The 21,473-nt window shown below is 44.0% G+C and overlaps 2 protein-coding genes across 2 annotated transcripts in view; both read left to right on the forward strand.

Moving 5' to 3' along the window:
• Positions 1 to 285: 285 nt before the first annotated feature.
• On the forward strand, positions 286 to 5,438 carry LOC105419218 (uncharacterized). The gene is made up of 6 exons (XM_011620641.2): positions 286 to 622; positions 2,856 to 3,028; positions 3,195 to 3,413; positions 4,012 to 4,172; positions 4,246 to 4,378; positions 4,629 to 5,438. The coding sequence occupies exons 1-6, from the start codon at positions 358 to 360 to the stop codon at positions 4,803 to 4,805; spliced, it is 1,128 nt and encodes a 375-aa protein (XP_011618943.2). The 5' UTR covers positions 286 to 357; the 3' UTR covers positions 4,806 to 5,438.
• Positions 5,439 to 5,573: 135 nt separating this feature from the next.
• klhdc8b (kelch domain containing 8B) overlaps positions 5,574 to 21,473 on the forward strand; it is a 35,130-nt gene continuing 19,230 nt past the window's right edge. The window contains exon 1 of the mRNA XM_003962892.3: positions 5,574 to 6,565. The gene's annotated coding sequence lies outside the window, so the exon portion shown is untranslated. The remainder of the gene's footprint in view (positions 6,566 to 21,473) is intronic.

The raw sequence follows: 21,473 nt of genomic DNA on the forward strand, positions 1-21,473 counted from the left end.
TTAATTCCCAGACTTTGCTGAATAAATTTGTAACGAAATTTAAACCCTAACTGCGCGTAAATGCCGAGCAGAAACAGACGCGGGTTTGCACATGCGCAGTACGAATCGCGCTTTCGTGCCGGATCACGTGCTATAGGTACCGAACAAGACGAGTCCTGAAACTGCCGCGACCTCTACCGTTTCGGCGGGGAGTTGCAAACGAATCCCGTTTCTGTGACCGATATGCTACGCAAAATCGGAGCGAGGCCAATAGGTGGCGCTCAAACCGCTTAAAAAAATTGCGGAAGTGCCTGTCAACGAGTAAGATCCGTATGTGTTTATGTCAAACTGAAGCCGGCATTCAGGTCTCTTCCAGTAATGGCTGAAATGACTATGGACGGAGGCCACAATGCTCGGGACCACGACGGCACAGACACAGGCGACGCTCCGCAGACTCTTTGCCGGGAACCCCCGGTCTCTCGGTGGCTGTGGTCCTCAAATCACGAACGGAAGAAAAAGCTAATCCTGCATATCGACCTGAATAACACCATTCTTATCTCGGACACTGTGACGACTCAGGGGACCGTCGCGGCTCTGGAATACTTCCTGACCACCGTCACCTGGGGAAGGATGAGCAGAGAAGGTAGAGTGTCGAAAGCGTCTGTAAACGACTCCAAATGTCCTGTTCCTATTTACGAATCCCTGGTGGAAAATGGCCATACTGTCGGGAGCCGGGTCTGGGTTGTCCTCGGGGTCGTTTTCGGGGGGATTTGATGCAATTTGAATGTTTACATTGAGAAGCACTTTTTGTTGCATTGTTAATGGATGAAAGGTGCTTGATTTATAAAAGGTACAATAAAGTTCCAACATTCTTGGTTTTGTCACAATAACATACTTATAATAAAGTTATATATCCTATTGGGTTTTTGTATTAACAACACTATGACCTGGTGAACCATACCGACATGTTGAAGATTCCAACGAGCAACAGGTGCAGAGAAATAAAGTGAAGCTGGTCAAAACCTGTTCATCTGTGGTGTTCTACACTATGATCCACAGGTGTTGGTTGGTTTCCATGCAAGAAAACAGTGTCTCCGAGACACAAAAAAATGCGTAACTTGTGTGACATGAAAACCAAGAAATAACAATATTGACAAAAAGTAGGTGATGTATTGGTAACAAAATGATGCCACATAATTTGATAGAAATGAAAATGATCACCCTATAGAGGGGGGAAATCAAAGACACCCCAAAAATGAAAGTGAAAAAATGATGCAGCAGACTGGTCCATTTTGCCAAAATGTCATTGTAGCAACTCAAAATGATTCTCAGTAGGTTGTGTGGCCCCCACGTGCTTGTACGCATGCCTGACATCGTCGGGGCTCCTGATGAGATGACGAATGGTGTCCTGGGGGATCTCCCAGGGCATCACTGAGCTCCTGGACACTCTGCGGATCAACCTGGTGGCACCGGATGGACCCAAACATAATGTTCCAGAGGTGTTCTATTGGGTTTAAGTCAGGTGACCGTGGGGGGCAGTCAATGGTATCAATTCCTTCATCCTCCAGGAACTGCCTGCAGACTCTAGCCACATGAGGTCAGGCATTGTCGTGGACCAGGAGGAACCCAGGTCCCACTGCAGCACCGTAGGTTCTGACAACGGGTCCAAGGATTTCATCCTAATACCTAACAGCAGTCAGGGTGCCATTATCAAACCTGTAGAGGTCTGTGTGTCCTTCCAGGGATATGCCTCCCCAGACCATCACTGACCCACCACCAAACCGGTCATGCTGAATGATGTTGCAGGCAGCATAACGTTCTCCACAGCATCTCTAGACCCTTTCACATCTGCCGCGTGTGCTCAGGTTGAACCTGCTCTCATCGGTAAAGAGCACAGGGCGCCAGTGGCGTAGTTGCCAATTCTAGTGGTCTGTGGCAAATGCCAATCGAGCTCTACGGTGCCAGGCAGTGAGCACAGGGCCCACTACAGGACGTTGGGCCCTCAGGCCACCCTCATGGAGCCTGTTTCTGATTGTTTGGTCAGAAACATTCACACCAGTGGCCTGCTGGAGGTCATTTTGTAGGGCTCTGGCAGTGCTCATCCTGTTCCTCCTTGCACAAAGGAGCAGATACCGATCCTGCTGAGGGTTTAAGGACCTTCTATGGCCCTGTCCAGCTCTCCTGGAGTAACTACCCATTAACTGTAGATTACCCACCCAGTCCTCTAATCTTTTTGAGCAGTGTGTAATCTGTGTATCTTATCTACGTGCAAGTGGGAGTCTGTGAAAGACCAGAGGGTATCCCATATTTCCTCATCTATTGTCATGGACACCCTCCCCCCATCAGTAACAGAACCATTAAATACATTGTTAAATAAGCTGTTCAAATATTTATGCTTATCATTTAAGTAAAGGTGACAGAGAGACTTAATATTTTATTAATTTAGTCCCTTAGTGTGCAGTTAGTCTGAAGATCCATCCAGATTCATGTTTTGCCCTTAACCCAGTCACCCAGACCCATTTGGTCCATCCACTTTTTGACTTTATTAGCAGTTGTTATATAACGGCTGGTGGCATTTTGAGGATTCAAATATCTTCAAAACACAAGATCCGGAGTTGGTCACACAACAATAAGCCCTTAGCGTCCCGGGGCCGTATTGCTATGGGCGACACAAATGCTGCCAAAAAACAAACCAACAACAACCACAAACAGTCTCCTTAATTTGAATCTCTTTAATTTTTTGCACTTTCATCTTAAGCACATTGAAATTCAGGCATTTGAATAATGCCACATAAGTAACGATTGTTGTTATTGTGATTAGTACTAGAAAAGGACCAAACGCTCACAAGATCCCTGCACTCGCAATTTGTGTTCAGGAAACTGGGAATGGCTCAGTGACTCGCCTTCCTTGCAGCCACCATGTGATGGCGCTGTGAGTTACTATTCTCAGTTTGGGCGTGTGATGGGCTTCACCTCAGCTGCAGGGCGTTGCTTCCGCAGAATACTGGACCAGCACCTAGACCTCCTCCTCTGGCCCAATGGTATCAAGGCAAGCGTCACATAGAAGGCCAGGTCATTTTACACAGTAGTTTATGGAATTAAATACAAATAGAAAGTCCACATTCAACTGAGATATATGTGTGTAGAGGTGTGTAAACACCCGTGCAGTTTGGATGTAAATCACCATCCTAGCTTGTGATTGTGTCACCCCGCAGGGCGACAGAGAGCTAGCGGTGAAAGGAGAGGATGGACGGCTGTACCACTGGATCCTGCCCTCCTTCTTCCAGCTGCTTAAAGACCTGGTGCAGGAAGGAAGGGAATTTGCCGTGGTTTTCCGCACATTTGGGGGCGACCTACCTCGTGTGCTGAGGGCTGTATTCAGAGCTCTGAATGAAGGGGCACATCCCTTGTTCCCTGAACTTTCAGACCTCAGCGTGAGTCGCCTTGGTTTCCACACTTTCAAAAAATTTCATACAGGCTAAAACTGCTGAACCATATGAAGCAGATATTTGCAACAAAGCCAGCTCAGGCCTTTTGAAGAAAGATTGATTTACTCACATTTTTTACATTCAGGTATTTGCCCAATCTATATTATTGTTGAGGTGCAGATTTTCAGTCATTGTTCATAGAATTCTCCATTAGGGCGGAATATAGTTCTCCCTGATGGGAGAAAAGAACGTGCCTAGGGTGGCAAGGCTGAATTAGAATCTTCTTGACCTTTAACTTACTACGTTTGGAGTAGATGTCCTGCAGGTTGGGGAGGGTGGTTCTGTTGAGCGTACCACTGTTTTTAGGACCAGGAAGTCCTTTTTACTACAGTTTCCTATCTATGCTCTTGCATAAGATGCTCTCAAAGGTGCAGGTGGAAAAGTTCATGAGCACCTTGTGTAGGAGCTTAAAGTCTGAGCCACCTGAGGAGGTTGAGTCACTGTCTGACCTTCAAGTAGATTAAGAAATCCTGTCCGTTTGGTCAACGCTGGTGGCGGTTTCCACATGGGACTTGTTTGTTAATTCTTGTCTCTGTTGTTTCAGTTGAAAGTGAACATGGCCCTGGGGAAGATCCGCTGTAATAAGAGGGGAATCGTGCTGACACGAGATGAGGACCGTGTGTCCACTCGTAATGGCGAACGAGGCCTGTACCAGTACCTGAGCTCTGTCCAGGGCCTGGGAGGATTTCAGGATCACTTTGAGTGGTATGCACCTGTTGCTCATGTCGACTGTCTCTGGGGTTTTCTCTTTCCCAGCTCTTTCTGTGGTTTTCTCTAGGTGGGCGAGTAATACCTTCTCCATTCGTGGGGGGAAGCCATTTTGGGTTGACCCCTTTGATCAAAGCGTGCAGCACATCTTCATAGATGATAACATACGGCAGAATGATGAAGACACCATTGTTCATCCCAAGGTATCATTTATTTTACACAATAACTACAAAAAAAACAAGAAAAAAGTCTTATGGTGCACTTGGACATGTAATTGTTGAGGCAAATGTTTAAATCTTACATGTTTTGGGATCCATTTTGCTGTTTGTCAGCTCAGATTTGTATTTATTCACCACCTCATTTTTAGCATGACTTGCTAATGTTCCTTTCATAAAAAACCATCAATTTACCCCATTTGCTTTGGTTTCTCCCTCCTCTTTTTGGATATTTCAGGTGTTTTTGGATCCAGATGGGACTGAGACCCGCATGGCGTGCACTTCTGAGCTCTACGACATCACGCTGGTCCAGACTGATCTCCTCCAGGCCATTTCAGACCTCAGCTATTTCACCCAGCGTGTGCATATCTGCCTGGAGAACTACGAGAGAAATCTGCAGCAGGGCGAAGTGTAGCAGACAGTGGAGGCCATGTTGGTCTCAGTGATGACCACGAGCCTTGGATAAATTTAATCTACCCATAAGACCCTGCAGCGCAGAAGCAGATTATAAAAATGGACAGATGTAGTTGGAGGACTGGAGGGTTACATTTTGGGGAAGGATATGTGGAAAATATGCATAGCAGAATAAAAAATGACAGCAATGTATAATAGATTATCCCCTTTTAAAGTTGGCACCATTTACAAAACCCACAGATAATCACAAATACGATTATAATATGGTGAAACTTTGTATATAAACAGTCTAAGTTCTAAAAATCAAAGGCTTTTGAAAGTGACTGTGTTGCTCCTCAAAGTCAATTTTTTATTATTGGTGATTTTTCCTGATGAGCTTCTAGCAACCTTTGATTTAATTATTATTTTTTTTTGAAGAGCTTTGATGGCTCAGTGTGGTGATGAGAGGAAGGTCGTGGGGAAGAAGCTGTTCCAAACTCACTGGGACACCAGTTGGAAGTCTTTAGGGTGTTTGCACTTTGTATTTACTGCTGTTTTTTAAATTATTATTATTATTATTATTATTATTATTATTGGCAGTTATATTGAAATCAAGAATTTTCATTTGAGGATTTTATTAAATATTTATGAACTTTTAGAGTGTGGTTTTAAATGGCTCTTTTGTACCAAAGCTTCTATAATGCTGACAGTGGATGGTGGCTTCTTTACATTATATTCTTCAAATGCATAAATAGGAAATGCTAGTTAGAACACTGAAAAAGATGTGCTAGGAGCACAACATTAATCAAAGTTTCTCATTTCATTAATGAATTTCAATTAATTTAATATAGGCTATGGATATACAGTTTAACAAGGCAAGAGCTGTGTTGCCTTTGAAAATCTTTACAATTACTTTTTTCAAATATTAGCAAGGCAAGTATGATATGGATGTGATGCTAAAAGCACTAACAGGGCTGAGCAAATCTAAGCTCAAAATGAGTCTTATATAACCTTTCACCCCTGTATCAAATTAGGAGTTTAAATTTAAAAACAACAACAATCCCTTCTAGTCAAGACCTGTTAAATCGTCTAAAGTAGCTAATGTCTACATGCCTGTTCAAATTAAACCATTTCTACCAACCACACAACTGATCTGACGCACTATTGTGACTTTTAAATGACTGAAAATGCCTCTCAGAGATGATCGGTGGGAGGTTGCGCGTAAACGCGGGCGGAACCACGCGTGGGATGTGCACGCTTTCCAAAGACCTCTTTCATCTCACCACGGAAACTCATCATGACTAGGACAGGGAGATGTCCTCTGCACCCACTTCAGCTGTGGCTCTGGAGTTGGTTGGGAACCGCATGGGGGCAGCAGCGCAGCGGCGGACGCCTTGGCTCCGTTCAGGTGTGTATTGCGGTCGCAGGTTGTGGGGGCGATTCCGTCCGAGTCTGAGCGCAGAGGCGGCCGTGACGCGCAGCCGCGGGGTCGCAGCGATGCCGCAAGGGTGAAGAGTCAGGCGACGCCCGAGAAGGTGGACCATCAGCCGCCAACGGAGATGACGGCGCTTCCAAACTGCGCAAATGCCTTCTGATGGGCGTGAGGAGGAGGAGGATCGAGGAGACGCTTTGAGTGAGTGGATGAGAGCGACGGCGGCTGCGGCTGTGTGCGCTGAATTGCGCCTCTAAGCTGGTCCACAGCGGCGTAGACGGACGCTCTGTGCTCATTTACGCGGAGGCGCTTCTATCAATTCTTTGGCGTGATCGCATCCGTTCTGGAAGGTGAGGGCCTCGCTGCCTCCAAACTTTCCTCCTCTCTCTTTAGGCTTCGTTCCGTTCAAATCCGCATCCAGCTTTTTGTGGACGTCGCCAGCCCTGCCGCGAATACGCGTTCGCCCGGATTCTGTTAGTCGAGGTGATGCGCGTGTTGTTTCCATGGCACCAGGAGACCTCCGACGACCACGGAGCCTACGTGGTATCTGCAGACACTCGGTATAAGTTTGGTGATTCGGACGTTGCCAGATTTGTCCGCCTATTTAAAATGGTCACATCTCCACTGGTGCTGCAGCGCTGATGGCGTCACCTGTTGTTCAATTGCAGGTTCAACTTTAGATAACGTGTGTTGGAGTCTACATTCTGTCACATTTGCCTTTTTAAAGCCTTTATTAGTTCTTGTTGTAGTTTGGGGACTAGGGGGGTCTGAGTTGGTCAGTGGTCCCGCACTTTGACACCGTCTTCCAGCTGTCGGCTCTGGCTGGTCGGGGACACTTTTCTCTGCAACCTGCTGTTTTTGGCTCCAAACTGGCTGCGGGTTGATTTGCGTAACAACGATCCGAGCGGACTTGCAGCATCTGACCTTGTCAAGCTGGATCTAGCAGAGACCCGTGAATCTGTGGCAGCTCTTATTCTGCTGCTGATTCTAGCTCCTCCCTCCTCCAGGGCTGGACGGGAATGAAATTGCAGTCGGATATTAGGAACACACAACCAAGGACAGCACAAGACATGTGTCCTTAGTGATGCTCTTGTTCAGATATCTTGCTGAATCACCCCTAACAGAATAACTTTTATCAGAAGTTCCCAACAAGAATAAAGGGATTAATCGGGGTCAAGTTTAAACCCTTTCAAATGACAAGGATTAAAACTCTTCATCATGAGTAGATCAGGATTTGATTCTGTGGTTGTAGCTGGATTATAACTGCACTCGTTTATTCAGGATGACTGGGATGATGTGGCAACACAGTCTGCACAACATAGCGCAACATGTATTCTACATATATAAGCAGTATTAGTATATAACTACATGGGCTTGCTTTACCTTTGTTGATGACACCTTAAGAAACTTCAGCAACATTACTGAAATGTTTAGCTTGTGTTTTTTTTTTAACCTATGGAACTTCAGAAAATAGCTTTAAACCTAAACAAAAAAAGTGAAAACCTGTAACAGTGTCCAAAAAATGCGAATGTGTAGAAATTAGGTTTCCTCTCCAGGGCTATGCTGCTTTGATGCTACCAGTTTGCTGTGAATAGCATGATATGATTCGAATTTTGGATTTTTATTTGCAGCCTCTTTTTTCTGCAGTGGTCTATGCACCATCCCTGATCCTCCCATTTTGGTTAGCCACCATCCCTGTGATGGTTCTGCCAGAATCGTTGTTTTGTTACTCACAATTGTCTTTGTTCTCCTGTTAACCAACCTCTACTGCTGTTTGTAGCCGTGGTTGTTATATCTTTGGTGACTTGATCTGCAAGATCTTCTGGCATATCAGCAATACCCAATCATTCTGAATCACTATGTGTATCACATTCTGGATCATCTATCATTCAGTTTTGTGCCACTTTTATTATCAGTCTTTGCTAGTGCCATATACGAGTATCTGCTCATTTTCATTCCTGCCAAATTTCTGAATGAGTGAGTCGTTACTACAAACACCGTGATACTGAGTGGGATGGGGTGCAGTTAGCTAATGAGCCGCTGCATGTTGTGCCAGTGTGGAAGCATCAGTTCCACACCCTGATCTGCACTGGTTTATTCCGCTGTTGTTTATTCCTGTATCCATACAGAAGATGTCCAGTTTGTCCCCTGATCTCTAATATCAAGTCTGAAAAGGAAAGCGGATCCTCACACGGGGAGTCCTGCTATCTTGTCTGACTGCTGTTGTGTTTGTAGGTCCCAGTAGGCGTGTGGCCTGGTGGACTCTTTGGGGACACCTGAGCCTGGTGTTCCCAATCTGCTAAATCCAGTAAGGTCAAGAACTGGGAGAATCTGATGATAGATGCCACCACTTCCCACTTATGTGTGTTTTATCTTTGTGCCCGTATCTCATGTTGTGTTTTTGTTGATTTAAATTAAAATGACTTGCCTTTTTTCTTCTGTTGTGGTGTCTTCCCATTTTTGTCATGGTCCTGAGCCGACCGTGACACTGGGAAGAGTGATTGAAAAAGAAGTTGCCTCCTGGTCACATTATAGGTGGAGAATGCTTTCCTGGAGTAAAGGTAGATTTATGGCTGTGGAAAGGCTCATTTTCAGGGCTGCATTTCTACTTGCCCACTGGTGTCTTCTGACCCCTTCTTCTCTGCTACTGGTGATTAGCGATCAATATTTGTAAGAACGTATTTCTGTGCTCACAAAGGAAGAATTCAGTTGTTCTTCATTATGTGCCTTTAGATTCAGATTCAGGTCCTTTATTGTCCCACACGGGGAACTTTACAGCACAACAACAGCAAGAGCACACAGAGACAATTAAGATAAAAATAAAATAGAATAGAATTCGGAATATACAAAGAGGGTGTGTATATTTACAGTAATCCAGATAAATATACCTCTCCTTCACACAGCGAGGGTGGAGCAGCCGCTCCACATTATAGGTGGAGAATGCTTTCCTGGAGTAAAGGTAGATTTATGGCTGTGGAAAGGCTCATTTTCAGGGCTGCATTTCTACTTGCCCACTGGTGTCTTCTGACCCCTTCTTCTCTGCAACTGGTGATTAGCAATCAATATTTGTAAGAACGTATTTCCTCTCCCCTCGGACTATCTGGTTGAGATGGTTTGCTTGCTGGTTGCAGTGGGAGGTCTATAGTGAGGTGTCCTTAAGGGAGGATTCGTTCCCAGTGTGAGGTTGTTTCCATCCTTATTTATTATTTGACATTTAGATTCAGCAATGAACAATTCAAATACACTTTTCGCAAAATATTCTGGCCTGTCCGCTCCATAACTCAGACATCCCCCAGCTCTGCAGTCTTGTTCAGCTCTGCTTTTTTTGTCCTTTTTGCATCATAGTTCTGCAGCATTGGCGCAAAATCCGACTGTGGTGATGGAGAAGGAACTATCAAAACGACCTGAATGAATATAGTGGAGTCAAGCATCAACACGCACTCACAATAGTTGTGCTGCTGAAAAATACAAGAAAAATCTACAGCTAAGCCATTCCTATTGATAATATTAGTCTAAACTTTAAAGTGTGTAAGTAGCATGAACAGTTTGGGCACAATGCCTGGTTTGAGGTGTTCCTGCCTATAAGTGTCATTAAACACACATGCACGTACCCAGCCACACCCTGCTGGGCTCAGAGTGCTAAATGAGACGGACACAATGGACAATCATGGCCTTCCATGAAATTTATAGGCAAAGAGGTTTTGTGCGACCCTGAAAAAGACATTGCTATTAACCTCGAGACTTCAGAAGAGGAGAAAATATCTTTAAACAATACATAGAATTACATAGAAAAACACCCAAGATGTATAAATGTGATTTAAAAAAAGGTTGTTCAGTGATGTAGAGATCATCTACTGATGAATTACTGATTTTTTCTTTTGTGGTCTGAAACTGTATCTGTGGTTAAGATATTAAAAAGTCTCTTCATTCTTAGGGGAAACATTCCCACGCGGATTCCTCCATCACCTTGTCTTTGAAATAAAAGCAGTACAATTGAAATTAATGTATAGAAAACATAGAAAATGACTTTGGTCAAAGTCCAGATTAGCATCAGCAACACACGATTTGCTGGTTGTAATGTTTCTGTGTGTAGGAGGGTCAATGAAAAGAAGAAAATGATCATTTCCACGTTGTACTGAAGGAGCTTGCGGGTTAATTATGCTCAGTGTAGCTCAAGTGATGATCACCTGACAGCGATCTAGCTGCTAACTCCTTCACAAAATTGTCCATTACAGAAAATGTCACAGCTTTGTTAAACTTTGTGGGAATAGCTGAGATTCTCCAACTTTTGTTAACACATTAGCCAATTTAAAGGAGGCTTTAGAGTTCATTGAACATTGAATGTGAATTCTGCTCACAGCTAGAGGCTGATCTATGATGCTTGGCCAGATATCTGTGTGACTATGGTTCTGGTTCTATATCAACATTGCTGTCATCCAATTCAAGATCCATGTCAGGTTCACTATGATGCAAGGGATGTACCACTCGGATCTTAATGAAGGATGGAAGTTCCAGGTGATGCTGGAGCCATTTCCTCCCACTGTGTCTGAGTGGTCCACGCTGTGGCATTCTGGCTTGATGCTGTTGCATGTTATTGGTCATCAGGACTCCCTTCCACTTTAGCTTGGTCTACACTGTCTCTTTAACACACCGGGCTGTCCATGCACATAGTGTCAGGGCAGACGAGGTATTTTGGTCCTCACGGGTCTGAGAAATAGCAGCAGCAGAAGATTCACACTGTGAAGTGTGAATCTGTGCTCACAAAGGAAGAATTCAGTTGTTCTTCATTATGTGCCTTTAGATTCAGATTCAGAGCCAGAACTGTTCCCTGCGGGACACCAGTGCTGCAGAGAAGCCGATCTGACTCGGAGCCCTTCACCCTCACAAACTGTGGTCTTTGTGTGAGGTAGTCCAGAATCAATGTTGTGAGGTGGTGATCCACCCCAGCTACCTGCAGCTTGTCCCCCAGCAGCCTGGGCTGGATGGTGTTGAATGTGCTGGAGAAATCAAAAAACATGATCCTCACAGTGCTTCCAGCCTTCTCCAGGTGAGTGAGGGAGGTGTGGAGGAGGTAGATGACAGCATCATCCACCCCGATGCTCGGCTGGTAGCCGAACTGCAGCGGGTCCATGACGGAGCTCACCAGTGGGCGCAGGTGGGCGAGGATGAGCCTCTCCAGCGTCTTCATCAGATGAGACGTCAGAGCTACCGGCCTGTAGCTGTTGAGCTCCTTGGGGTGCGGTGTCACTGAAACAATACAGGACGTCTTCCACAGCTGTGGACTCTCCCCAGCCTCAGGCTCAGGTTGAACATGTGACTGAAGATCCCACACAGCTGGTCTGCGCAGGACTTCAGGAGCCTGGAGCTGGTGCCATCCGGACCTGTCGCTTTCCTGGCCCTGTTCTTCTTCAGGGCCTTCCTCACCTGGTGTGGTGTGAGGGACAGGCTGGAGCAGGGAGGTGTTGGTGGGGGGATGGGTATAGGTTAGAGTGTGAAGTGTCAGGTATGTGCGAGGGGGAGGGGGGACAGGAGGAACAGTCTATTGGGGGCACAGACAGTGGTGGGGGTAGCAGCAGAGGAGACTGGGCTGGGGGAGGGGTGGGTACCTGATCAAATCTATTGAAAAACAAGTTCAGGTCATTAGCCCACCCCCGGTCACCCACAGGTTGGGACTTCTGCTCCTTGAAGCCCGAGATGGTCTTCAGTCCCTTCCATACCCCACAGATGTTGTTCTGTTGCAGCTGGTTTTCCATCTTCCTCCTGTAGTTGTCCTTCTCCTGTCTGATCTTCCTCCTCAGTTCCCTCTGAAGAGTCTTCAGCTCTTCCTTGTCTCCAGACACAAAAGCCCTCTTCTTCTCCTTCAGGAGGGCCTTTATGTCTGGGGTGATCCAGGGCTTGCTGTTGGAGAAGCTCCGTACAGTCCTGGTGGGTACGGTGTTCTCCACGCAAAAGTTAATATAGTCCGTGATGCAGTGGGTGAGATTGTCAATGTCCTCCCCATGGGCGTCGCTGAATACATCCCACAGGGTCGTGTTGAAACAGTCTTTCAGGGCCTCCTCGGCTTCTTCGGACCATTTCTTCACTGTGCGGGTGACAGCAGGCTGCCTCTGCACAAGAGGTTTGTACACGGGCTGGAGGTGTACAAGGTTGTGGTCAGCACGGCCCAGGGGAGGGAGTGGGAGAGAGTGGTATGCCTCCTTGGTGTTGGCATAGAAGAGGTCCAGTGTTTTATTGTCCCTGGTGTAGCAAGTGACATACTGGGTGAATTTGGGCAGAGAAGATGATGGAGAGGCATGATTGAAGTCTCCAGAGATGAGGAGGAGGGCGTCAGGGTGCTGTGTCTGCAGCCTGCTCACTGCTGAGAGCAGGACTTTATTGGAGCTATGTGAGCACAGATCTTTCAAGTGTGACATTGGCTTTCTGTGATAAGATCCCATGTAGGTTGCACACCTCAGGGAACTCAGTCATCTTGAATGGTTCTGCTCTGGTGAATTGTCTTGTTTCCAATATTGGGAAACCAAACTTTCTCTCTGAGGAGAATTTGGTCTTGGCAATACCTTGAGGGGCTTGGTGAGCAAGCTCTAGTACTGCAGACAGCAGGATTACATTTTCAGTGCCCCTGAGTTTGAGGTCCTCACTGCTAACATGTTGCTAGATCTTGGCTGCTGATGAGGTGCCTGATGAGGTGAGTAGTGAAGGCAGTGATGTAATGGATGTGAGGATGCAGCTCTAGCTGACGGTAACCTTTGTTGATGTCCAACTTAGAGGAAACAAAAGCGCCATTTAGCTCATGGATCAGCATCCATAGGCAGAGTGAGATGACCTTCGATTTGTACTGCTTTGTTGGTCTGTTGTGTGTCATCACAGGGTCCTTTGGGGTTTCATTTTCCTCTAGCTTTTCCAGTTCAGCATATACTCTTTTGCAAGTGTGTTCAACATTCTTCTGTGTGGCTGGCGTTTTGGCCTAAAGCCTGGAAACTCTTTGAGGTTTCCAATGCCAGTGAACAGCTCTGTGTGGATGTCGATCAGTTCTCAGCAACACTTCTAGCAGTGGGGTTGAATACGTAACTCATCTGTATTAATCCCTTTTTGTTTGCCTTTTCATAGCTCAGAAGTGAGTTTCCACCGCCTTACGGTAAATAGAACGTTGCCTCTTGCATGCTCAATGATGCAGTTACTTGATTCCCTTTTCTTGGTTGCGCTTTTCTGTTTTCTGAACGTTCAGTTTCCTGTGTCCTCAAATTTGTTTCTGGGGTTCTCTTAGAGCCATCCTGTGCAGCTTTAATCAAGCGCATCTATGAATTAGCTGTGCTTTGATTTTGCCGTCAGCATCAACAAATATGATGTGTCCCCACACTTCCTGAATGTGCACACAAGCTACTTTGTGTTTCTATAAATAGAATTTTGTCTACTGAGTTGTTTTTGAGAACTAACTGTGGAATATATCTGCCTAACTTAGTTGCTTCTGCAGCAAGTGTGTCATAGCTGTCATCCACTCATTCTCCAGCTAAGTGCAGAAGCAGCTATTAAATAGTTTCCAAATCACTGAATCCAGTCACTCCCTCTCAATCCAGCTGTACTTGGTTCTATCGCTGTGCCAAATGGCAGAATAGCTGCAGGCTGAGTTCAGTATGTCTGTAGCATTGTTTACACCTGCGTCCACTGCTGCTGCTATCTGTTAGCACAGTGCAGTTAGCACATCAGAGACACGTCAGGCTAGCCGATTGTATCTAATCTTAATCCTTTTGGTAACTAATGTTTCTGGTTGTGGGAGAGTCATCAAGAGAGGATAATGAGTGTTTCAAAGCTTTACTAAAGGATCTTAATTTCTTTCAGTGCAGCTGGTGTCCGCTGTAGTTGTCATAATGATCACCTGACATCACTACTACAGTAGATGTAGACGCTAGCTGGTTTCTTTTAGAGGTTTGTTGTTACGGTTACACATGGGGAATGTGGGTCACCCAGTGGTGCATCAGCCAGGTGGTAAAATTAGCTCTTCACCTGGGGAACAAAACAGAATTGAGAGGATGGGGATGATGTAATGTTGAGTACATATACACTGCAGGAACCTTTGCAGCTTGAGTTTCTTTTTTAATCAATAAATATGTGCTAACCCATAACCAGGAGATGTTTTTATTGAATAGCCAGTGGAAAGTAAGGTCTTTCCCTGTTTAGCCTCTCATGGACTAAATTGTTGGTTTGAAGGCCGCTTAATGAAATATATGCTTGTTGATACTAAGAATAAATCTATGGACCTGAAATTGAAATGGAGGTGTAGGGAGAAATGAACATTCTGGGAAACATGAGGCATTTACTTAGTTTTGCCTGGTTGTAATTTATTAGGAGCAAAGCTTGTCCAGGGGTGAAGAAAATATTTTGTTTAAGAGGGGCTGTATGTACTAAATGTATTTAAAATAATCATTAAATAGCCTTGATATGTCAGCAGAATCATGGTAATTTAAAATTATTATGTCACTGTCAAATGTAGTCCTGCCAAAATATTTAAATATTTCAATACTTCTCATTTCAAATGTGGAGGAGCCCACAAGTAATGATGACTGCGTGATGATTACATTTTAAATCCCAATCACGAAATCAGTAACGTTCCTGCATTCAGGTTCTTCAGTTACCAGCGAGCTAAGCTGCAGCTCAGTTGGATCACAAATGTATGATGTAGCTGAGCCTGAAAGGCCTCGTTATCGTTCCTAATTATGATGTGCCGACATCAGAAAGAAAACAAGGATCCGTACAGGCACAAACTTACATATAGCTCCTGTAATTACACATGTCTGCTGGCTTAAGTTTATAGTTAATATGCAACTGTGTCAGGACCAACAGGAGAAGTGAAATTTGTGTATCACGTGTACAAGTTATAATGTACAGAACACCAATATTTTTTATAAAGCCTGTAAAAATATTGATTTACAATTTTGAACTATAAACAACAAAACAGTCTTTCACCATTTCAAAATGTGAAGCCTCAGGTGAACAAACCCAAATAATTAGGCTGAAAATCACTCAATAAAAATCACGATTTAACTGGCATCATGTAAAAACTTAATGGCACTCAATGTTCCAATTGAATATTTGCATCGATTCTTAGATGTGGATTGTGGTTGCTATGGGATGGATGTTACCGGTGATTGGACAGTTGCAGGTGGGAAATCATCAGAAAGCATCAGGTCATGAAACCTGATTGCCTTTCATTATCACGGCAACTTATTGGATGAATAAATACAAATTTCTACTAGATGTTGTTTGGCATTATCTGTAAAGTGCAGCTCTGTTTCATCATGCGTGAATGTTCCCCAGCAGTGCTTTTGCTTTCTTCTTCATTTTAGTATTTCTTTTTTTTAATAAAATTGAAATGAAACAAACACTATGATGTATATTAAGTTACCCTGCAATGTAAAGGTGTCTAATTAGCATTTGCCTCATAGCCATTCTCTCTGCAGCAAAATCCTGCTTTCATTAGTTTCTTCAGCTCTGAGACTTTCCCCTATAGACTTTGCAGTACCTTCACTTTTGCTCATAAGTATTCATGTCCAGATTGTTCTTGGCATTTCATTACTTTTGCTGTCATGCTTTCCTGACTGATTTATTAGCAAATTTGAGCTAATGGAGCCAAAAAAGGCTCTTGGGGGCCTCCTGGGTATGGTTAGAGCTGAAAGAAGGTTCAGATCAAAGATTGCACTGTCAGGCTTTTTCAAACACTGTGCACTTTGAGTTCCGTGTTAATTGATTGCTTCGCTGTTTCTGCAACCTCAGTAGTTCCTCAAACATTCCCATGCTCAGCTGCATCTGCGTGTATGAACTGGAATTGCTAATTGAGATTTTGTAAACATGTTGTTTGTGTCTACTGCAGTGTTTAGACTGACTTTCATGGCTTTTTGCCTTCAAATGCATGTGGTATGTGACCTTTGCGTGGTTTATTCACTGCCACACTCGTCCGGAGTTGCCAGGTTTTGTGTTAGCCGCCTTTTATTTGATGTCAGTGAATGACATGTGCATGAAATGGACAGTTGTCTCACCTCTCAGTGGGCAACAGCAAAGACCGTTACCATTGCACTTTTACTTTCTTGCCTGATGAGCCTGCTCTGTCAGACTGCTCCTCCGGCTTCACTGTGCAGCTTTACACTGGTCTGCTTTTGACTGAGCGCCGCAGTAACAGTGCGGTTTGGGAGCGCATGCTGGTATATATCTCTTCGAACTCTGCAGTCTTCTCTTCTGCTCTCAGCTTGTTTGAACACTATACACTTTAGAAGCCACAAACATATTTGCTGTTGCTGTGTCTTTGTCATGTTATCATTCCCTTTTTGTTCCCATCATTAAATCGAATTGAAATCAATTCAAATTTATGTAGAGCTTGAAATCACAAATGTTGTTTACCGCAGAAGGCTACACAATCTGCACAGTTGTGATACCCTTTGACTCTCAAACAGGACAGGAAAAATGTAAAATATCCTTTTAGCTGGAAAAGAACAAACCTGCAGTTGAGCAGCTCTTCCTCTTGAGCTACAAATACCTGGGGGCTCAGGCAAATGGTAACCATAAGGAGGCAACTAGGAGGTCAACCACAGCAAAACTAACCTACAGTGGTTCAGGCGGGTCGTGAAAAGTGCAGCGTCCTGAGGTTGTACATGGAGCGAACAAAAGGACTAGTAAGTGTCTGAACTACTGTCCAGGAGGACAATAAGCCTCCGAGTACATCAAGAAGATGGCCCCCACTGACCGGCTGTTGATATATATATATAAAATCTCTTCCTCGCCCTCCTGGGCGGTGCCTCCTTCCTTCAGACTCGGGTCCTCTACCAGAGGCCTGGGAGTCTGAGGGTTCTGCACAGGATCTTAGCTGTTCCTAGGACTGCGCTCTTCTGGACAGAGATCTCTGATGTGGTTCCTGGTATCTGTTGGAGCCTTCTACTCAGGTTGGGTGTTACTGCCCCTAGTGTCCCCATCACCATTGGGACCACTGTTGCCTTCATGCCCCACATTCTCTCCATCTCCTCCTTCAGCCCTTGGTACTTCTCCAGCTTCTCGTGTTCCTTCTTCCTTATGTTGCTATCACTTGGGATTGCTACATCTATCACCACCACTGTCTTCTGGTGTTTATCCACCACCACTATGTCAGGCTGGTTGGCCACCACCATCTTGTCAGTCTGGATCTGGAAGTGCCACAGGATCTTGGCCTGCTCTGTTCTACTGAACCCACAAATGTGGGGGTGGGGGGTAAATGAATGGTCAATTACGGTCATCCAGCATCGAAGAAACAAATGCAGAGACTCAACTTATTGCATCACTTTGACCCAGAGTATTGTGTATGAGATAAAAGGCTGACCTTGAAATATGCTACAAGTCAGCTGAATTCATAATATTGCCTATTTTTCCAACACATTAATATTTAAGTAATTGAGTATGTTTATGGCAGAGCTTTTTTCATAAGCAATTAATTCCTCTGTGTACTGTGCTTGGTTGTTCACTGAACTTGCTGTCAAATTTGACCTCTCTTTCTCAGTCTTGCATATTAATCATAATAAGAAAATGTAATTTATTACAATTTTATTTTTTAAATCACAGTGACCTAAAAGACTCAGGCCACAAGGTTCTCAGGCTGGTCTCTCACACTGAACATTATGTTCCGTTCTCAGCTCCCAGTATCAGAGGTCATCAGACAATGCAGCTCCTGTATTCTGGTCATTTTTACATGCATCATTTTTACCTGATTACAGTGCAGCTAGGTTTAATACCCATCCACTGGGCTGTGCTCTCTTATTTTTAATTCTCATTCACTTTGTCCTTCCATCTTTTCTCTCCCACGTCCACTTCGTCCTCCCTTCAGCTCAAATCTGTCTATTTATGGAAGAAAGCAGCATGTAAACTGTCGGCGAGTGTGGAAAGATTTGACTGAATAGGCCAGCAAGTCCCCAGATACCCTGTGGGAAGTCACCCTACTGAGGCAGTGTGAGGGTGATAGAGACAGGGTTTGAAAGGAGGCGACAGACAGAGAAGAAGATTAGCAAATAAAAGAGGAGTTGTAGTAAAAGACAGAATATTAGACAGAGACAAACATATTTTCATTATTTCCCATCATATTTCATGTTCCTTTCAATTCTGATCTTTAACTCATTCAGATCTACCATGAACAATCGGATTTACCTTAAAGATGCTTTCCTGGCGGCATCTGAATATTCATTAGCAGAGTTAGTGGCTGGGTGTTTCCTGCTTCACTATCTGTGTCACAATTTGTCACCCGTAAAGTTAAAACATTTAGTAGATACATGCCTGGTTTAATTATTATCTTTTTGGGATGTGCTTTGAATTGAAAAGACACATATGATGTATTCTGAACAAAATTTTCCAATTGCATTTAATGGTCTTATTGTATGTGTTCAGTGTCAGACTAAAGTGAAGGCTCAGGATTTATAGTACACTATATGAACACGCTTTACACTGCCTAAAGTCAAGTTTAAATTAATACAGAAAAGCTTTAGCCTTACCTCCAGTGCCCTCTCTCTTTGTCTTTCTCTCTCTCTCTGTGTACCATTACAGATGTTGCTGTAGCTCGCAGTATATTTATTTATGTCACATGTTATAATGTGTATTTACAGGCCAGCCTGATTTGGAGTAGAGTTGTTATTTACGTTGCATCAGTTCACGTTTTATTGTCATCGCATGTTGTACAAAATCGATTTATTGCACAGATGCATCAAAAACATTTTAAAAAGTAAAACCACATTGTAGCTATCACTTTGCTGTGGTATTTGATAGCTTGTCTTGTTTCCCTAAACTTCACTGTCCCATGTAGGCTGCCGAAGGCACCCTCAACAGCGACAGATTTTCTGGTTGCAACTGTATGTATTCAGTTCGAGTGATACTTGTGGCCCTACTGGTGTTGTTGCCATAAATAGCAAAAATAGTTATTTTACACTTAATAACTTCTAATGGTAAATTGGAAAGGATATAACAAATATGAAGTGGGTATAAACTCCAGTGGGAACGAAGGTATAAAACCCATCACAGATTGCTCTTTGATTTGATTTTGCATTCCAACATCTGTGAAATAACAAACTGTACTGTTCCAGAACTCACTTTAAGTACAAGACAGTGTTGAGATCTTGGAAACTTGGCATGTCTCTTTCGCCCTGCTCTGACTATGGATCAGCTGTATCAGTAATAGGTCACTGAGTCCCGACTTGACTGAAGAGGACACTTTCTTCCCCAGTTCTGCTTGAGGACTCACATTGTCTTTAGGTGTTTACAATGCAGATGTCAACTGCTGTTAAACTAAGATCCAAATAACTATTGCTAGAAACCAGAAATCTGGACTAGAACATTCTAATCCAGAGTTTTCTACACTAACCAACAATCAGAAGACATTTTATACATATTCCTCCTCTTAAGAAGTCAGTGGAAGAATGATGATAAAATCGAATAGTTAATGGGAATGCTAAAGTTGAATCATGTTTTTACAAATACCAAACATTTTACTGTATGTATGAAAAGAACTGGTGGTTGCCAACTGCTGCACCAGATCATTAATACTGACCTCTGTTAGAGCCAACACGAGGATTCTCTGGAGGGATGAAGCAAAACGTGATTTCAGCACCTGATACCAAAGCTCATGAAAAACAAATTCACCTTTAATTATTTTACTCAATCTGGCTTCTTTGCAGTTTTAATAATGTATTACATGCTTCTTATAGCTTCTGTTGGGGAGCTACCGTATTTTCACGACCATGAGGTGCACTGTATCAAAAGGCGCAGTCTCAGTTATGGGTGCTATATCTGTATTTAAAACATACATAAGGCGGACCATAATATTAGGCGCATGCTAAAACATACAGTAAAAAATGACAACAGAAGTAAAACCGTGAGTTTCGACACATTTATTGAAAAAAATATTCATTCTTCCGCCACAAAACCATCAAAGTTTTCATCTTCTGTATCTGAATTAAACAGCTGCACTATTTCAATGTCCAACATCCTGAATTCCTCTTCTTCATCATCTGAATCAGACTCACCGACCGGTTCATCCATGTTGGTGATGTGGCTGGGCGCGGTTATCTTGTCGCGGCAGTAGGTGCAGAAGATGGCCGCCCTCTCCTGGTAATCTGCGGGCATCACGGCGCAACAGTTCCTTGCGCGTATGGAGAGATGCCGCCTCCTCATAAAGCGAAAACACCAAGACGGACCTCCTTGGAAGTGCTCAATGTCCATTTCTTCAGCAATCGCTTTGGCCTTTTGCCAAATGTTGACAGTAGAGACGCCCCTTCCAGTTGGTTGCTGTTCCACAACCAACTGTTCCAGTCGGTCTTCAAGCTCGGGCCACCTTGCTTTGTTCTCGCGGAAACTCAGCTTTGTCTCTCTCACTTTCGTATGCTTGCTTGTTTTCTCCACTTTCTGACCATGGACTCATTTGCATTAAAATGTCTTGCAGCTGCTCGATTGCCATTTTCAGCTGCATATTCGATGGCCTGTAGTTTAAAGTAAGCCTCATATGCCTGTCGCTTGACTGGCGCCATTTTAGGGGATCCTTACGTGTAGGTGTGCCGCTAATCGATGGGCGGAGCGTTTACCACAGTGCACCTACCAAAGGCACCCAGCAGATTTTGGAATTCAGTCCACACACAAGGCGCTCCATATTATAAGGCGCACCGTCGATTTTTGAGAAAAATATCAGTGTTTTAGGTGCGCCTTATAGTCATGAAAATGCAGTAAATGGTTCAGAATTCACTTTCTGACATCCGTGTAATTCACCTCTCATTCAAACACTGGAGTTGCTCAGGTTACTCCATTACATTTAAAAACATCAGAATTATATAAGTTAGATTTTCCAAATATGTGTTTTTACTGAATAGAACTATTGAGTGCATCCGAATGGGAGCTGAATTATTTAGCCCAGCCGGATCCACCAGCTGCTAACGACTTTAGATTACTGCTCTCATCATAACACACATCACATATGCCCCAGTATCTATGGTAACTTTGTTACTGTAAGGGCGGGCGCAGGGGGGTGGGGGCCTATCCCAGCTACATTCAGGCCAGAGGGGGGTGATGAATGAGTCACCAGCTCATCGCAGTGCAAACATATAGACAGACAACCACTTCCACTGACATGCACTCCTATGGTCAGCTGAGAGTAGCAAGTTCACCTGTCCCCAATATTTAATATCGACATTTTTAAAATGTGACAGTGCATCTGTCTGTGTTGAATTAAATTTAATTTAACGAGATTTCTGGATTTTTACAATGTCACCA

This window comes from Takifugu rubripes, chromosome 3, assembly GCF_901000725.2.
Source record: "Takifugu rubripes chromosome 3, fTakRub1.2, whole genome shotgun sequence".
NCBI classification, from domain to species: Eukaryota; Metazoa; Chordata; class Actinopteri; order Tetraodontiformes; family Tetraodontidae; genus Takifugu; species Takifugu rubripes.